The following is a 17516-nucleotide window of genomic DNA, read 5'->3' as shown; positions in this document are numbered from 1 at the left end:
GGCGCACTTCATTTTAGTGATGTAAGAGCTTTAAGGACGAATAGCTTGAATGAAACACGAAGTTGGATCAGAACTGAACTCTAAGATAAAGATAAAGCCAATATATTAAGAATCCTAGAAGAAAAAAAATAATTATAGCTCCCCAGAAGATCTGATGGGCATAAATTCTGTGGCGAATTTTTGGAGATTGTAATATGAAATCTGAATACTATATTCTGAAAAAAATTACAAAATTATAATTGACTTTATTAATATTTCAATTACTTAGAAGGAACACAAAAGACTCTCATGATTTCCAAGTGCTCTCATCCGTGATATTATATTTCAATGGTATGGGATTATTTGTTTGTTTCAAGATCATCAACAACTTCATAAATATATTTGAAAAATATAAATAAATGCTGTGGGGTTTGAATTCGAATACATTTCACAAACTCGAATTGGGTAGGTTATGAAATTTTCACAAATCGAGCAAAGTTGCAAAATCAGAGTAAAAACGACAAATATATTCGATCAAAAAGTTGCATATACTATACTTGTATACATATATTCAAAAAATTTTGAGAAACTCTCAAAATGAGTGTGGCGCTACAAGAATCAGGTTGAAGTTACAGTGAAGGGTATAGTTACATATATATATAATATAATATGTACGAAAATATTCACTGTTCTACCTCACTGTCCTGCCGAGCAGGACCCAGTTTCAGGCACATGATGCCGCCATACCTATAGTATGTATGTAGGAGTATGTACGACTATGTAAAGCAAAATTCAACCATGTGCATGATTCGTTTATGCTTTTGTCAGTTCGTCAGTCCCAACACGATGTTACGATGTTACGTGTGGTGTGTTTCACCTGTCGGTCGCTGTTGGGCAACCGTCCGAGTGGCCAGTCAGTCAGTCAGTGAAGCACCGCCCTCCCCCCTCCCCAGCCCTCCCACCACCTGCACCACCTTTCAGCCCCAGTCTTTGCTGCACTGTGCACTGTTCTGAGCCGACTCCTCGACGGCTACGAGTCAGTTGTTTGATTTTACAGTTGTAGTCCAATTACGATTTTGAGCGCATACCAACCGCACAGATTTTTGCCCTAGGTACGAAGTACAGTCCGTCAGCTAGTCAGTGAGTCAGTCAGTCAGTCAGCCAACCAGTCAGACTGTCTACCTATCTACCTCCTGCCTGCCTCCTGTCTACTTGCCAACCGTTAACAGCAACAACAGCCTGGCCATAGTCCTCGTTCCTCCCTAGTCCTTCCACCTTTGGTGTGTGTGTGTGTGTGTGTGCCAGCGCGGTTTTTGGTCAGCTTCCGTTGTGCTGCCACTGCGCTCTAAATTACATTTTAGCAAGTTAATTGAAATGGAAATTAGTTGAAATTGTAAAACGAATTGAATTGTATGTGATTAGCTGGAACATTTTCGAATTGGTTAAACAGGAACTGCAGCTTTGAGCCTTGAGCCTGAGTCCAGGTAAACGAAACACACTCCAATTGGTAGCACACAAAACTACATCGAAATTTAAGGCTTGAGTGGTTCTAAGCAAAAACTACGCTATAAAGTCAGCTTGACTGAAAAGAGATGCTGGCAAACACATAAGTACTGTATATTTTGCCGGGCTCTTTTAAAACACTGGGCTTTCAATTGACTCTCTAGGCACAATTTTTATGCTAGGGTCAAAAAGCCATAATAAGATTTTTCAGTCGGAAATATGCGCTCCCTATTTCTGGCCTGAATGTTCTTCTATTTTCAATAAATTGCTAAACAAATTCAAGAATTTTTCAGCTCCTGAAAAATTTTAACACACAAATATATTGCTTTGTTCGTATATGTATGTATGTATAGCAATATTTAAAAGTATAATCAACTTAAAATAACTAATGAATGAATAATTATCTACAATTATCTACGCTCTTTATTTCTAGCCTGAATGTTTTTCTATTTTCAATAAATTGCTAAACAAATTAAACATTTTTGCAGCTCCTGAAAAATTTTAGCACATACAAATATATTGCTTTGTTCGTATATGTATGTATGTATAGCAATATTTAAAAGTATAATCAACTTAAAATAACTAATGAATGAATAATTATCTACAATTATCTACGCTCTTTATTTCTAGCCTGAATGTTTTTCTATTTTCAATAAATTGCTAAACAAATTAAACATTTTTGCAGCTCCTGAAAAATTTTAGCACATACAAATATATTGCTTTGTTCGTATATGTATGTATGTATAGCAATATTTAAAAGTATAATCAACTTAAAATAACTAATGAATGAATAATTATCTACAATTATCTACGCTCTTTATTTCTAGCCTGAATGTTTTTCTATTTTCAATAAATTGCTAAACAAATTAAACATTTTTGCAGCTCCTGAAAAATTTTAGCACATACAAATATATTGCTTTGTTCGTATATGTATGTATGTATAGCAATATTTAAAAGTATAATCAACTTAAAATAACTAATGAATGAATAATTATCTACAATTATCTACGCTCTTTATTTCTAGCCTGAATGTTCTTCTATTTTCAATAAATTGCTAAACAAATTCAAGAATTTTGCAGCTCCTTAAAAATTTTAGCACATACAAATATATTGCTTTGTTCGTATATGTATGCAATATTTAAAAGTATAAAATAAAAGTTAAAATAACTAATGAATGAATAATTATCTACAATCCAAGCATTGTGGGTGCTTCAAATATTTAAAAACTCAACGAAAGGTATTGCCTTAAACTTGTATGCCAGGACTCTCAAGCTGCAGGCTTGATCCTAAAAGATTATACAAGTATGAAGAATAATCTGCTAATCAGCTTCTACTGTCTAGCAATCAAAGTCCATTAACAACCCATAATGGAAGATATCCACTTTTCTTGAAACTTTTGCTTAAGAAAAGGAAAAAAAATAAATAAACTATTATTCTATTTATAAACGATTGATTTTACAAGGTGTGTTCCAAAGTAAACAGGACTTTTTAAAAAAAGAACAGAGCAAATGGTTTTTTAGGCAAAATCAATTTATTTTATTGAAAATAGTCTCCTTCTGCTTCAATACAGCTTTTTGCACGATCCAAAAGCATGTCGAACGAGTGTTTTAGCTCGTTGGCCGGTATGGCCGCCAGTATGCCGGTGCAAGCCTTTTGAATGACCTCTACGTCTGCATAATGCTTTCCTTTCATGGGCAAATACATTTTTCCGAAATGGTAGAAGTCGCACGGTGCTATATCAGTTGAATACGGCGAGTGATTAATGGTTAAAATGTGATTTTTGTTCAAATAATCGGTCACAAGCGTCGATCGTCTGAGCAATTTTTGGTCGTCAGTCAATTTGTGCGGAACACACACCTTTGTAAGCCCAAATGCGCCCAAATGGTCAAAATGCGATAAATCGATGACTTGGAGATGTTCAATTCCATTTCCATCAATTTCAATGATGATATCGTCTGATTTTTGATGAATTCACGCACAGTTTCGATGGAATTTTCGGTGATCACGGATTTTGATTCGCCCACATGTTGATCGTCATTTATGTCCTCACGACCACTTTGAAAACGTTAAAACCACTCGTGCACTCTGCTACGGGATAGGCAATCATCGCCATAAACTTGTTCCATCAATTGAAACGTTTCGGTAAAAGTTTAACCAATTTTAAAACAAAATTTAATGTTGGCTCTTTGTTCGAAGCTCATTTTCGCACCGATAACACAAACATACTGACACTTAAAACGCAATAACTTCACTTCCAATCGATGAAATGTCATGAAATTCTCACTGGACAGTCGATAAAGATAGCAGATTCTAACGCACCAGTCGACAAAAAGTGAAAAAGTCCTGTTTACTTTTGAACACACCTTGTATTTACAAAAAAAGTTATTCTCAATGCAATCCATTATTAAAACGAACAGCTACAGCTTAACCTATGGACAACCGGTATTGTATAAGCTGCCATTAGTATCTTCTTCTGTGGGTACTAAGTTGACATTCTATAAGCTGTTATATACATAAGTATTCAAGGTCGTCAACCTCATCTCATCAGGCTAATTAAAAATCAAATTCTAATAAACTGGTAACGACTAAGTGTGTATGTTAATTTAAGAACTTCTTCTTTTACTTGAAACGCGATTGGATGAGTATTTATCCTTTACTAAGCTACAATCTGGCGGCAACTACTCCTTCCCCTCCCCCAAATAGTGCAGAAGCAAACATTTGGTGACGTTAGCAGTCTCATCACATTGCAGTGACCGCAAAAGTTAGCAGCGCCAACAATTTACTGCTCCCCATCCTGCTCTCGTGCTGCACTTTCCTTCCTCTGGGAGGACTGCGGTGGGTGGAAGGATATGGCTGCTCACTGACCACAGACGTCGACATCGCACGCGCGCACGTATATTTAACATAAGTAATATTAATACCCATTTTTGTTAAAAACTAACGTGCATTTTTTGTGCTCGTGTGTCGCTCGCGGGAGCAGCAGCAGCGTAAAAAATTCTTTATATATTAAGTGTGTGTGTGTGTGTGTGTGTGTAAGTGTGCATGTATATTTTGTGTGTGTAAAATTATTATCCTTCACGCTTAATATGCAAAAGCGGAAGCCGTCATTTGTACGAAAAGCGACAGCGAGCTCAGAAAAAAAAACGAGAGAAATGAGAGAAGAAAGAAATAAAAACAAATCAAAGCATTAACTACGCTACGCCGAAGATTAAATATCCTTGCAAACCAATTCAGGCGAAGTAAATGGTCCTTTGGTGTATGCTTTAAAATCGGGTTTAACTTTTTGATATTTCAGATTTGCATTGTTTTCCAATTCTAATTAGATAATTTGACAATTGGATTTAGCACAAAGATAACAGAGCGTTTCAATCTAAAGACCTACTTTGATTTTTTGATCTAGTAATAACTGATAGGATATAGTCAGCCAATATGTGTAAGATATTGTCTTCTTTCAAAATATTAATTATATAGCATTAACACAACATTATTTATAATTTAAAAAGCACCAACAATTTTTGCCAACAGCTTTAATTTAATCGTGCACTTATTATAACTTTTAATAATTGTTTTAACTGCTTGTAGTCATACAAAACAACTGTGTTGACAATATTGCTTTAGCCATATAAGAAAAGCTTTATAATACTTGTAACATAATATTTATTGTTTCTTCTTTTTGGAAAATCCACAATAAAAGCTGCCTACGCCCTTGGACATATGAATGGATGGACTAGCCGGAAAATATATATAAATAAATCATATTATGCGCAACTTGTATATATTTAGGTTACGAATTGTAGACAAAAGCTATCATAGCCCTTTGAGAGGGTATTAAAAAAAGCTGACCAAAGGATAGCTATTTAACATGGCCACGCATGGCGCTTCTGCTGCTGCTTCTGCTTCTCCTGTATATACATACACACATACATACATACATATGTATGTATGGCGGCATTTTTTTTATGTCAACGTCGTCTACTTATGCGCCACATGCTCATATATACGTGTGTCCGCCATTTGTACGCATGTCCTTACAAAATTAGTGCCTCTTTTTTTTGTAATTCTTCTCTTCTTTTTTTCTGCTTTTGTAAGTATGTAAGTACAATTTTTTTAATACATTATTTGACTGCATTTGCATGCGACTAGCGCCGCCTCCCAAGCCCGAGTGCGTTGATTTCCTCATACTATCTATGAATATGTGTGTACTCGTATATTTGTATATGTATGTTTTTCAGTTCGCTTTCCGTTTTGTTTTTGCAACTGTTTGTGCCACTTTAGCGGAAGTATCGTGCAGCAGCGGGCACCCCTACGATATTGCATTGGGAGCCTGACCATTCGCCCTTCCGCCTCTCCCCCTTTCTTATCATTTTTTTACACAAATTATTTTTAGCTTGACAAAATGGTTGTATGTATAAAAAATTGAATACGTTTTCTCATGCAATGCGGCTGCCACTTCATCTCCCTTATCCTTTTTCTCGATGCCACACTCCCACTGCCAGGACTGGTTAATAATGTAAGTGTTTAAGATTGCTTTGGGTTCGGGTCATGAGACTGGACATTGTTAGTATCCCGGGCTGACTGTACTTATTTAAATCGAATTCCTATGACTGTTCTTATATATAGAGTTCAAACTTGTTGACTTGTGAGGAAACACTCCATGACTTCATAAAGGGAACGGAAAAAGATGAAGGCAATATTTAAACGAATAAAAGAATTACACAAGTCTTCGTCTTCCTGGACCCTCAATGCCCCAAAGCTTTTTTCATATACTTGTATAAGTAGTATACATATTATATTGCAAAAAAAAAGCCAGTTCTTAATTGGCATTGAGGGGTTTTTTATGATTTTTCACAATTTCGCTTCATCTTTTATTTTGTAGTGTTTGCTTAATAATTGATAATATTGTTATCATAGACTTCAAGAGTTTGTATTGCACCTCTTCCATACCCCTATGTAATGCTGATATCTGGTATAAATACAACATAACTAGTTTAATATCGTCTAGACGAACAGCCTTGCAGGCTTCACATCTCTCAGGCGCGGGGTTTTTCCGTTGTATTTCTGGTAGATAGGATTTTAGAGAAAGAAAAAAACTAATTAACCTGATTTTCGGTACTTCCATAGCTCCAATATTTTCAATTTTACAAATTATCCTTGTGTCCAATTTTAAAAAGCAGACAGATTGGGTAGCATTAAATACTATATACTATAATTATACTATAAAATGAATACTGTAACAAAACTACAATATTAATATTATAATAGTACTGTTGTAGTAAATTTATCATAATAAGACTATAATTATAATATTTGAATAATAATACTTGACCCTCAAATTCAAGAATAATTTACACCTACAAATTCTATGTTTTAGTTGACCCTTATTTGTAATAAAACTTTTAGTGGAACATTGAAGTTCCCATTTTTACTGACAGCAAATAATTCTTTAATATTAAATAATACTTACAAGTTTCATTTTAAAAATACATTTCATAAAGAGAAATATTTCATGGGTACATCAAAAGTATTTGTGGTGAAAATATTTGGTTAATCTCACTTCTTAGTACGTGGATTTGGATTTGGCTTCTTCTTTGAGGTATTTGATTTTTCGGCCTGAACTCCAACAGCGCCTTCATCTTCGGTCGGCATCATTCCCATATCAATATCATTATCATCAGAATCGTCCCACTTTTCGACAAGTTCTCCTGTGTAGAAAAGAATTGCTTTTGGAACGATATGGGTCCGAAAGAAATCCCCAATTATAAAGTCGACTGCCAGACTACTATTAATGTGTTTGAATTCCTCCTTGCTGTTAAAGAAGTCAAAGAAAGACGCTCGACGAACGACTATTGAAGTTATTTGTTTTTTCTTCTTCTTGACAATGGTCTTTATAGTCAAGTTCTTGTTAGCATTCCACTGAATAACAGACCCTTCAGATTTGTAGATTACCGGCCCTTCGTAATAGAACGGATAATCCTCATCCACAGTAACAGTCTGGAAATATTTCTTTGTAAGAATCGCATTTGGGAAAAAGCTGTTCTTGTCAAAATGGAATTGAATTGTAAACGATCTGTCAGCATCATAGTGAATAGAGATGTCTGTAAGTTTTTTTAGGACTGGCTCATCATGTTTTTGAATAAATTCCGGAATCGTAATTCTGAGTACAGTCGACCAGAATCCGGGAATGCCCTTACACTTTTTGGGAACACTATTGAACTTTTTTAAAATCTTGGCGAAACTCTCCATATCAAAGCGTTCGAGAAGTTGCTTGCCAATTTTCTTATCACCAGACTCAATCCAATTGGGAGTCGTCTTGGGGACTTTAATGAGGCCGTTTATAATTTTAGAACGCTCATCATACAATGCCTTGAATTGTTTCTCAAATTGTAGTTCTAACTGTTGCAAATCGTTATAGAATTCTGCCTCCACTTCGATTTGCTTGTACTGCAAATTTTTCAGAGCTACAATTTTATTTTGAACAGCAATCGGCAAGAAGCTGATTTTTTCATTGATGTACAACCGTCGGTACAGAGTAGGCATGACGTCGAATACTTGTTTGACCGCCCTAAAAATACAAATAAAAATGATTTACAATTATAAGCAAACGGTGCGCTTTTATGGGCGAAAGAGTTTGGCAAAAGGCACAACTTTCAAAGCTCAGTGTGCTGCCTTATTTGCTTCGCTGATGAATGCAAGCAAATGGGATAATGGAGGCTCTACTGTTTGCCAAATCAAAATCAGTTCACATAAATTGCACAATTCAAGGTTAGGAGCAAAATATACACACATATGTACGTATGTACATACACATGTACATCTATGTATATGTGTGTATGTATGTGCATGCTTGCAGGTGCCAGCCCAATATGGCTGCGCAAGCGCATTTGACAAAACGAAAATTGAGAGCCTTCACTTAAACAATATTCAATTCACTTACTCTTTATCCACTTCGAAAACGTGCTCCTTATTCTTGTTTGCACTCATTGTGGAAATAGCTGCTTATTTATTTCAACAGTTAAGCAGAATATAACAGAACGCAAAAGTAACACACAAACGATGCGAAGACAGGCACACCAGAGAGCAGCCAGCACATCGAGATAACTCGATAGATGCTTATATATCGACTACGCTTTTGTTTACTGCTACAGTACTCTAAATCGATAACGAAGCATTTAAATGAAACGCTTTATAATACTACTCTATACATATAACAGATTGGCATTTTATTGAGAAAATGCCCCTTAATTATGGCTAAAAAGGATGGAGCTACAGAATTGAAAGGCCAGTACGCAAGTACGCATTGTGAAAAGCGTATGGTATTTTTATCGACACAAATTGTGGTAATTTTCTTTTCTTTTGATTACTATTATACTTATACGCAAGGGCGTTGGCCAAAAATTTAGCCATATATAGTCGAAAACACGTTCATTATTATGACGCAATATTTCGCCTTAAAATGGATCTGAGTTGGATTTGTTGAAGATTTTCCATTGATCATATGCATGTTATTTTTTAAATGCATCATGCATTATTTAACCAAAATTTTAATGTTTTTTCCCTCCCCTCTTTGGTAAAAGCTGCCTACGCCCTTGCTTATACGCCCATGTACATATGTTAAAATTTGTGTAACATTTATATGTATATTATACTGAAACGGTGTTGTGTGTGTGTGTGTGTGTGGGGGGGGGGGGGGGGGGGGGGGGGTGTGGAAATTCCAATATTCACATTTTCATCATATTCACATAAGGCATCTCGGACTAAAATTTGGTTCCCTAGGTCTCCGAGATATGGAAAATGTCCTCTTGGTGAGCAGTGGGGGGGAGGGGGGGAATCAAACAAAATAAAACAAACTCGTATAGCGTACACACATAAGGCATCTTTGTGCAAAATTTGGTGGCTCTAGCTCTTATAGTCTCTGAGATCCAGGTGTTCATACGGACGGATAGGCAGACATAGATCGGCTCGTCTCGTCAAAAATATATATACATTGTGGGGTCTGCCACGCCTCCTTCTGCCTGTTACATTTTTCACCTCCCGCAAACCTAATATACTCTAGTATGTATGTATCATGTACAGAGTATAAAAATCTGACTGAGATTTGTTGTTGCAGAATAGATCTGCTATTGTTTTTGATGGAAATAACATTAACAATCAAATCATATTCGTGAAATTCTACAAAATATCTACTTGCTATTAAAAAAACATCAAATGTTATTGAAAAATCACCATTATTGGAGCTTCCTTTAAATTTATTTCCGAGTGTGCAGTTTTCAAACGTGGTGTGAAGATTGGCAATGGAGATGACCAATAGGCTTCAACTTTATCTTCTGTATTATTTACATCAAAATAGATTATCTTTCGAATACACTTTTAGATGAATAGAGCAACAAATATTTAGATTAGGCCTTGTCCAGTTCGATAAGCTGAACATCGATGCCCTGCTTGGTTATGATGTTCACAATAATGGACTTTCCAGTGTAGGTTTGACGATTGGCCACACCGAATGCGTATAAAGCTACGTTCAGAGCATATGTCTTGGTTATTTCATGCTTTCTGAACTTGAGCAAGCGGCCAATACGCTCGTGCAGTACAGGCCTCAAGAAAGCATCAGCCGAACCGCCGCTAGTATATCTCTGACGCCTGCAGCGACCGATGCCATTGTAGGTATAGACGATTCCCTCTCCAGTCTTATCGATGCCAACCAATATGTTGCACAGGCCGTGCGGTACAAGCTTACATTTGTACATAGCCATGGAGAGTTCATTGGCCGCCGCATTGGTGGTCATTGTCTTAAAGTTCTTGAACTCGTAGGTCTGCATGCGACTCTCAATCAAACGTTTCACCAAGAACGCGTCGCCCATGGGTGCCGTAGAACCCAATACCGTTAACGGCGACAGCGCAAAGATTTTATCATGGCTGATCAAAACTCTCCCGGAATTGGTGCACAAGCGCGCGTCCGCTACCACAATCGCAAAATCAATGCCGGCGATGGCAACAATCGACCTGTCGAACAAATTAAAAATTCAGTGTGTAAATACATACATATATTACATACATATGTACATACATACATATGTATGTATGTACATATGTACAAAATAGGCAGATTGCACATGCGCTCACCCAGAATTCAACTCAAAGGTCTCAACATCAGATTCTTTGAAGGTGGCAGTGCCCAAGTAGTGGGAGAAATTGTTTAAGAAGCAAGGATGCATTTTTAATTTGAATTCACTATTATTTCATAAAACTTTGGTTATATGCGATATACTTGTATTTAGCACGTTTTTTACAGACGCGAGCAGTGGAAAGCGTTATCGATAACTAAAGTATATCGGCATTGACGATTCGTCAACAGCAACGGTCAGGTATCGTTTTGATTTCTTAGTAAATATCTATCAGGTTTTCCACTTCAACTATCAAGAGTAGGAGCAATTTTTGGGTTCAGTATCATTAATAATAGTCTAATGATACTAAATGGTAATAATATTTACCCCTTATTCCACATCACGAGTCACTGCATTGTGACGAAGTATTAATTAAGTAACAAGTATATACTGCCATATTTGATTAAAATAACGTATTACTGGTCACATGCAAGGTGTTATTCCTGCATGATTGGATTTGATAAAAAAATATTATTAATCGAATACATATATAATCACTTGACTGATCGAAAATTATCTTATGAGATTTTTTTATTTAAAAAACGTAAACAAAGAGCACACGCGGAATGAGGAATGCTGTGGAGCATCAAAGCCTTTATTTAACACATAAACATATAACCTCTAAAGACACTTTGGGATTCAGTAATTGGATCCGAATAAAACTTTACTAAGTCTTTCGTTATATGGAAAAACTTCCTATCCCATTTGGCTTCGCAATCTACATAAAGGTAATAACTTTTTAGCTTATCGATCCCGAAATTAAACGTCTTGGATCTGGTGGGATCTGACACGCATTCTTCAGTCTTCAAACACTCTTTCATCCTACGAGTACAGTTCTGATGGTTCCAAAAAATGTTGCGTAAAAAGAAAACCGTGTAAAAAAGACATTGATCATATGTTATTTTGCATCGTGCTAAATGAAATAAAGTTGTGCAACCATACATATATAAAATGTTTAGTTTTCAAACCGTGTAAAAACAGAATTAGGTGAAGTATCGAATCTCACGGTTAACTGTGTTTCAAAGATTTTGAAAAACATATAGTAATATAGCCTTTAATACCTTGGATATAGGGTGTAGCTTACCGCATTTACTGAAGGCATTTCATTTTATTCATTTGTATGCTTTTTTGCAACCTACTTCCTTATGTCGCCACGCTCTCTCTCTCTCTCTCTCTCCTTTCTCTCTCTTTCTGCTCCTCTCGCCCATGGTTCTGCGAGGCTGTGTGGGCACAAATCCGTTTCCTGTTCTAGAGACAATTTAATGTTGATCTCTTTTGCTGATGTGTCGTTGCTGTTGTTGTTGTTGCTTCTGTCATATCTGCCGCTGCCCCTGCCCCTGTCCGTGTCCCTGCTGCTGGTGATGTTTCTGCGGCTGTACGTGTCGCCTTGGCACTTCCACTGCCACAACCGCTTGCCACTGATTATTATTCCGCTGACCATTTCGTATTTATTTGAAAGGCATTTGCCGCGCTCGCAACAAACCCACATGTATGTATATACATATGAACACACATGCCTGGCATATGTACGTCCTCGCTGGCCCCCTCCTTTGCCGCTATCTTTGTCGCTGCTGTCTCCTCCACCCACAAGCTTGCCGGCTGCTGGACCAGTTGGCCGGTTGGTGGCAAACAAAACGACATATTCGTCCTGCATAAATGATGTAATTACAGCGCAAGATTTTTGCTATGAGCAATTTTTATTTTAATTTCTCTCGTGTTTTTTTCTTTTCATTTTTGTTCTTCTTGCTTCGCTGCCTGCCCTCAGTTTCCCACTTTACTCATTTAGCCGTTTTTATGTTGTCCTTTTTTTTCCATACGAGCATGAAGCCCCTGTCCTAGTCCTGCTCCATTCTGTGCACGTTGGCTGCTTCGTTTTTTCTTTATCGCTCGTTTGCCTATATGCTTCTGAAATATTTAGCATGCTTTTATCATAATTTTAATTAAATGCGCAAATGACTATATAATTTATGTTTGTGTGTGTAATTTCTTTTTTTTACATATACATACATATATATGTATGTATTTTTTCACACCGCCCACACAACTGGACCTCAGTCGTCCATTAGATTGATGAGCACGGAAAAGGCGTTTTTAATATGAATGCTTTACACATACAACATACTGCCGGCTTAGATTGCAGCCGGAAGGAAAAAAGGAAACCTGATAAATATTCGTACTTTCCAGCCGCTCAGCCTCATTTATTTTGCTCGATTCTCGAGTGGTTAAGGAATTACCCTACATGGGTCTTAAAAACTGTTACTGTGAAAAAAGCTTCGCCTAACCTGCGCTGTTTCGAACTCTATGACTAAGCATGGATTGCTGCCTTTTATTAATTTCCCAACTGTTTTAGGCAGAGTTCAATAAAATACCAGACAATTTTGTGCCTCAATATTCCGCCTTAAAAGTCAAATTTTTCTACAGAACCCCGCTGCGGGCCTTACTCGAAAAGTAAATGGGTAAAGGATTCATATTAGACAAATATAATAACATCATATTATATTGCCATTGCATTTAATTTGTTGATTTCGTATTTTCATTGCTTGATCCACTTGTAAAAATACTAGTATACTTGTATATTGTATATAAGTATGAATAGCTACTCTTAATAGGCCCCGTCTACTACTTACGGAATTGGACCATAAATTCCACATGTCATTTCATTGGGGTCTAATTAGTACACTGTAGTAGCTGCTGCTCCTTCAAATGCCGCTACTCAGTGTGCTAATTAAGAATTATAAACTTTTGCAGGCTCTGGCAATTTTTAATACCTTTTCTTGATTGTCTCGCGACTTGGCGCTGTCATAACCTTTTTTAAGCAACAATATTTAACAATAATGCTTATTCAATGTTCAACTGTCTGCCCGAGCTCCTCCTCCATCCTTTCTTCGGAACTCTAGGACGACAGTCTGGTCGCATTTGTAACCGCCACATAATTCAACTGATTTTAATTAATTAATTTATGAATATTTGTAGGTATGCATAAATACCTTCCCACCCGCCAACCCACCCACCCACTCACCCACCTACCTATGTTGCAAACCCTTAATGAAAAAAAGACAGCTCCTGGTGAATGAAAAAACCAAAGTTTTCTCGGGTTGGCAAGGGGGAGGTTTTTGTGTTTTTTTTTTTCATGATTTCTTAGCTTTTCATTTTGCAATTAATTTCCAAGCTGATTTATGTAAATGCAAGTTATCCTTTATCTCTATCTCTTCCCTCTTTTAATGACTTTTCCCCCTTCGACGCAGTCCTGCTTATGGACTTACTAACATAATTTTTATAGTAGTGGACCTAAGCAAATAGTAGTGCAGAGAAGCCGCAGCGTACAAATATCGAATCGGTGGAATTGCCCATTTTTGGGGGAGTGGCCAGGGTTTTACAGTTCGAGAGCCTAGCTCTGTTTGCTTGACCATAAATTTAGACCAAAGGCTCGCGCTGGCGCTGGCACTGGCGCTGTTTGTCTTGCTGCCGTGAACCTCCTCCTTCCTTTTCTCCTACCCGTTCGTGTTTGTTGTTTTTGACTTTTTGCCATTTGTTAATAGCCAGGTATTTGAAAAAGGCAGTGACGCACGTTGCGATTATTTTGGAAGGATACGATTCGCTACTTGGTGCAGATTTTGAATATTACTTGGTGTCCACAACGTAATTTTAATGCTTATATTCCGATTCCTCCTCTTCATTTCTTCTTCTATTCCTATCTTTCTCTCTCTCTCTCTCTCTCTCTCTCTCTCTCTCTCTTGGAAAAGGTATAATATGCCTTACATTTAATATTTCTTCTTCATTGCACTGTTTTAACTTTTTTTTGCCAATATGATGACCTTTTCACTATTTCTTCGCCAGCTGGTCTTTCTAACTCGCCTTTTATTTGATTTATTTTATTTCGTAAATATATTATTTCTCACTTCCTCTTCTTCAGCTAGTCTCAAATTTTGTACCCTTTACGGATATTTTATTTTATTTTATTTTTATTCAGAATATCAACAAAAATACAACTTAATATAACAATTTTATTATAACACTTAATATAACAATTTAAACTAAATTTAAAAGATAAGAAAGCCTAACACAAAGCTGCACAATGGCGTCTATTAATGCCTCTGAGACGTTGGGGGAATTTTATTTGCCAGTTGGCCAGCTATGCCCTTTATCTTTAGCTTATACTAAGTATATTATAATATTGTTTTGATTTCTCTTATCTCTCTGTCTCATCTTTTATCTACATTATTTTTACGCATTTTCTTTTGCCTCGTAAGCCGGCCAATATTTCATTTTTCTCTCTGAAATTCTTCCTTTTAAAAGTAATCTCTCCTCTCCTATCTATCTCTATATCCATCTCTCTCTCTCTCTCTCCTATCTATCTCTATATCCACTCTCTCTCTCTCTCTCTCTCTCCCTATCTATCTCTATATCCATTCTCTCTCTCTCTCTCTCTCTCTCTTGTTGTTCTTTGGTCGTTAAATGTGTTCTCACTTTTTCTACTTTTGTTATATTAAAGCGTTCTTCGTATTAACTTATCCTCTATTTATCTAATCTTTTCATCTTTCTTCGTATTAATAAATTCTTTATTTTCTGAAAATTTCTATACAAGTATGTATTCTCTTTCAACTTGTTCTCATTCCACACTTAGTCGGAATCTAAGCTTCGTTCTCTCCCTCTATAAGCTCTACTTTCTTATAAGATCTGATTTCTTATATGTCCAGCTGAAGAGTTCGTTTTAAAATGTCTTCAATTTTATGTTTCTTCCTCGTTGTGCGTCTCTTACTCTTGCAACATTTTTAGCGCCTCTACCCTTATTACATTTATTATCTCAATTCCTTATTTCATCGCCCTCGTCCTTACCACTTACAACTACTTCTCGCTTTTTCCTCGCACTCTGTTTCATAGCAGAGAGTATCCTTTGAGCCGGGTTGGCTCGTGTGAAGGCGCCCTAAAGCGAACGAATGGCATTTTCGTTGGCCACTCGAACGGTGTCAACATCTCTGGCGGCTGTTCGTTAGCTGCATTAGTCGGCGGTTTAGCTAACATGGCTGTTATTTTTGTTGTTGTTGCTCCTGCTCCCGTTGTTGTTGTTGCTGTTGTTGTTGTGCGTGCGTTTTTGATTTTTCAACACAGGTAGGAGTGGCACCTGCGACCGTGGCCGTCGCAACGTTGTTGACTGCGCTGCCTTCGAGTAAAATAAATGATAATGGCCTCAATGATTATGCATCGGCACGTTTCTCATCGCGTTTGCATACATATACACAGACACCTGTGCGAGTGTGTGTGTGTGTGTGTGAATGTGTGAAAGGATTCAACGGGCCATTCGCTGCTGTTTTTAGCTTTGTGGCGTTTAGTCATCGTTCTTTGTTGTTCTTTTAGCTGCTGTTTTTGTTGTTGTTGCCACTCCCTTGCCGCCGCCCCCGCGATTTGCCAAACAAATTACAAATTGGGCTCTACTATATACATACATACATACATATGTATGTATGTATGTGTGTATATTTATTTTTTATGCTGCCGCCGCGTTTTGTCCGTCTGCACCTAAAAGCCAGCTCCCCACCCCCCTCCACCGCTCGCTTTCCCTTCTAGCCAACCCTTCCGCCATTATTTTTTATTGTTGTTTGATTTTCGCGGTAACGCGCACGTTTGGCGCCTTTTAGCCTTTCATTTCATTTAACACGCCCGCCAATGTTTGCGGCTGTGTCAACAAATAGCCATCCATGCCCGCCACCCAGAACCTTCCCATCCAAATCGGACAGCAGAGGAAGCACTTTTTCGCCACAGCTATAAATGCATTAGAATATTATACTGCATGGATCGGTGGATGTTGAAGAAGTGCAGAGCTTTAATAAAGGCAATGAATCGGAAGCAACTGGAAGCTTGTCGTGTTTCCAAAAATTATTTATCGCGATGCTTTTCCGATTCAATGTTGAATTCTCATTCAAAAGACTAGAACACCAAATCGGTCATTTCTAAAGCGAATTGTAAATAAGATTTATGGTGTTTTATTAAGTAGAGAGAGAGAGAGACAGGCGAGAGACGCGAATCGAGAAGCTTTGAGTCTCTCTCTCTCAATTGCTTTCGTAGTCTCTCCATTCCTCGATGCATAATAATTCACGTTTTGTTAAAACTTTCCCAAATCCAACTTGCTGTGATAGAGATCTGCCTTGATGCCTTCATGCATGCGTCGATATTGAACTTAAATCTGCATCTGAACATTAAAGACAACACATTCCCATTGAAAAATTAAAGGTACTTTACATTATTAGTTATAGGAAAAATCAAATGGAACCTACTACTCTATACATATATGTACTCTTGAAAAACGCTCTGCCTGAATGAGAGTTTGCGAAAAGCGTTCAGATTCCATTTCTGGTTTGTCGAATTACGTACAAATTGTTTATGTTTTGAAAATATAAAACATTGCCTAATTGTGCATTTATGTATGAAAAAACAAATATCCCAAATAACAAGAATGCATTCAGAAAAATAACTAGGTTGGCTTCTAAGCGAGTAGTCTGAGCTTTTCTAGTCGAATTGAATTCAATGTTATTCCTCATAATATACCTTAGAGGGAATGGAATTAATTAATAGAATAATACATATTGATTAATTTATTAATAATTGCCTCATACATATAATAAACTATTCATACATTCATAAAAGTATGCAAAATAGAACGGAAGCTATGCAAACCGAATCGCATTTAATAAATGTTTAAGAAATCAACAATAATTTTCCCAAATATGCTCCAGAAGGAATGATTTTAAAACTATATACGATTAAAGCTGCTGGACAGCGCATCGTTTTACATCTAGCCAGCAAGCCATGACTTAGCTGTACGATTCGAACAGCTATCTGTAACTTATAGACCCTACTATATTCAGTTCAACTCAG

The 17516-nt window shown here is 36.9% G+C and overlaps 2 protein-coding genes across 2 annotated transcripts; both read right to left on the bottom strand.

Moving 5' to 3' along the window:
• Nucleotides 1-7032: 7032 nt before the first annotated feature.
• On the bottom strand, nucleotides 7033-8534 carry LOC115629324 (nucleosome assembly protein 1-like 1). The gene is made up of 2 exons (XM_030525772.1): nucleotides 8417-8534; nucleotides 7033-8044 (listed from the first exon to the last, which is right to left on the bottom strand). The coding sequence occupies exons 1-2, from the start codon at nucleotides 8461-8463 to the stop codon at nucleotides 7033-7035; spliced, it is 1059 nt and encodes a 352-aa protein (XP_030381632.1). The 5' UTR covers nucleotides 8464-8534.
• Nucleotides 8535-9878: 1344 nt separating this feature from the next.
• Nucleotides 9879-10694, bottom strand: LOC115629322 (proteasome subunit beta type-1-like). Its single transcript, XM_030525771.1, has 2 exons — nucleotides 10603-10694; nucleotides 9879-10482 (listed from the first exon to the last, which is right to left on the bottom strand). The coding sequence occupies exons 1-2, from the start codon at nucleotides 10692-10694 to the stop codon at nucleotides 9879-9881; spliced, it is 696 nt and encodes a 231-aa protein (XP_030381631.1).
• Nucleotides 10695-17516: the final 6822 nt, after the last annotated feature.

Source organism: Scaptodrosophila lebanonensis, unplaced genomic scaffold (genome assembly GCF_003285725.1).
Source record: "Scaptodrosophila lebanonensis strain 11010-0011.00,11010-0021.00 unplaced genomic scaffold, SlebRS2 tig00000142-arrow-arrow-pilon, whole genome shotgun sequence".
Lineage (NCBI taxonomy): Eukaryota > Metazoa > Arthropoda > Insecta > Diptera > Drosophilidae > Scaptodrosophila > Scaptodrosophila lebanonensis.
The sequence above is the reverse complement of the archived record's forward strand: the minus strand, read 5'-3'. Positions and strand labels throughout refer to the sequence as shown.

Bases quoted from the DNA above. Each gene is read 5' to 3' on its own strand.
- LOC115629322 (XM_030525771.1), bottom strand. From the start codon at position 10,694: ATGCATCCTTGCTTCTTAAACAATTTCTCCCACTACTTGGGCACTGCC. The intron at 10,483-10,602 runs GTGAGCGCATGT...TTTGTTCGACAG, and splicing joins ACCTTTGAGTTGAATTCTGG to GTCGATTGTTGCCATCGCCG.
- LOC115629324 (XM_030525772.1), bottom strand. From the start codon at position 8,463: ATGAGTGCAAACAAGAATAAGGAGCACGTTTTCGAAGTGGATAAAGA. The intron at 8,045-8,416 runs GTAAGTGAATTG...TTGTATTTTTAG, and splicing joins GTTTTCGAAGTGGATAAAGA to GGCGGTCAAACAAGTATTCG.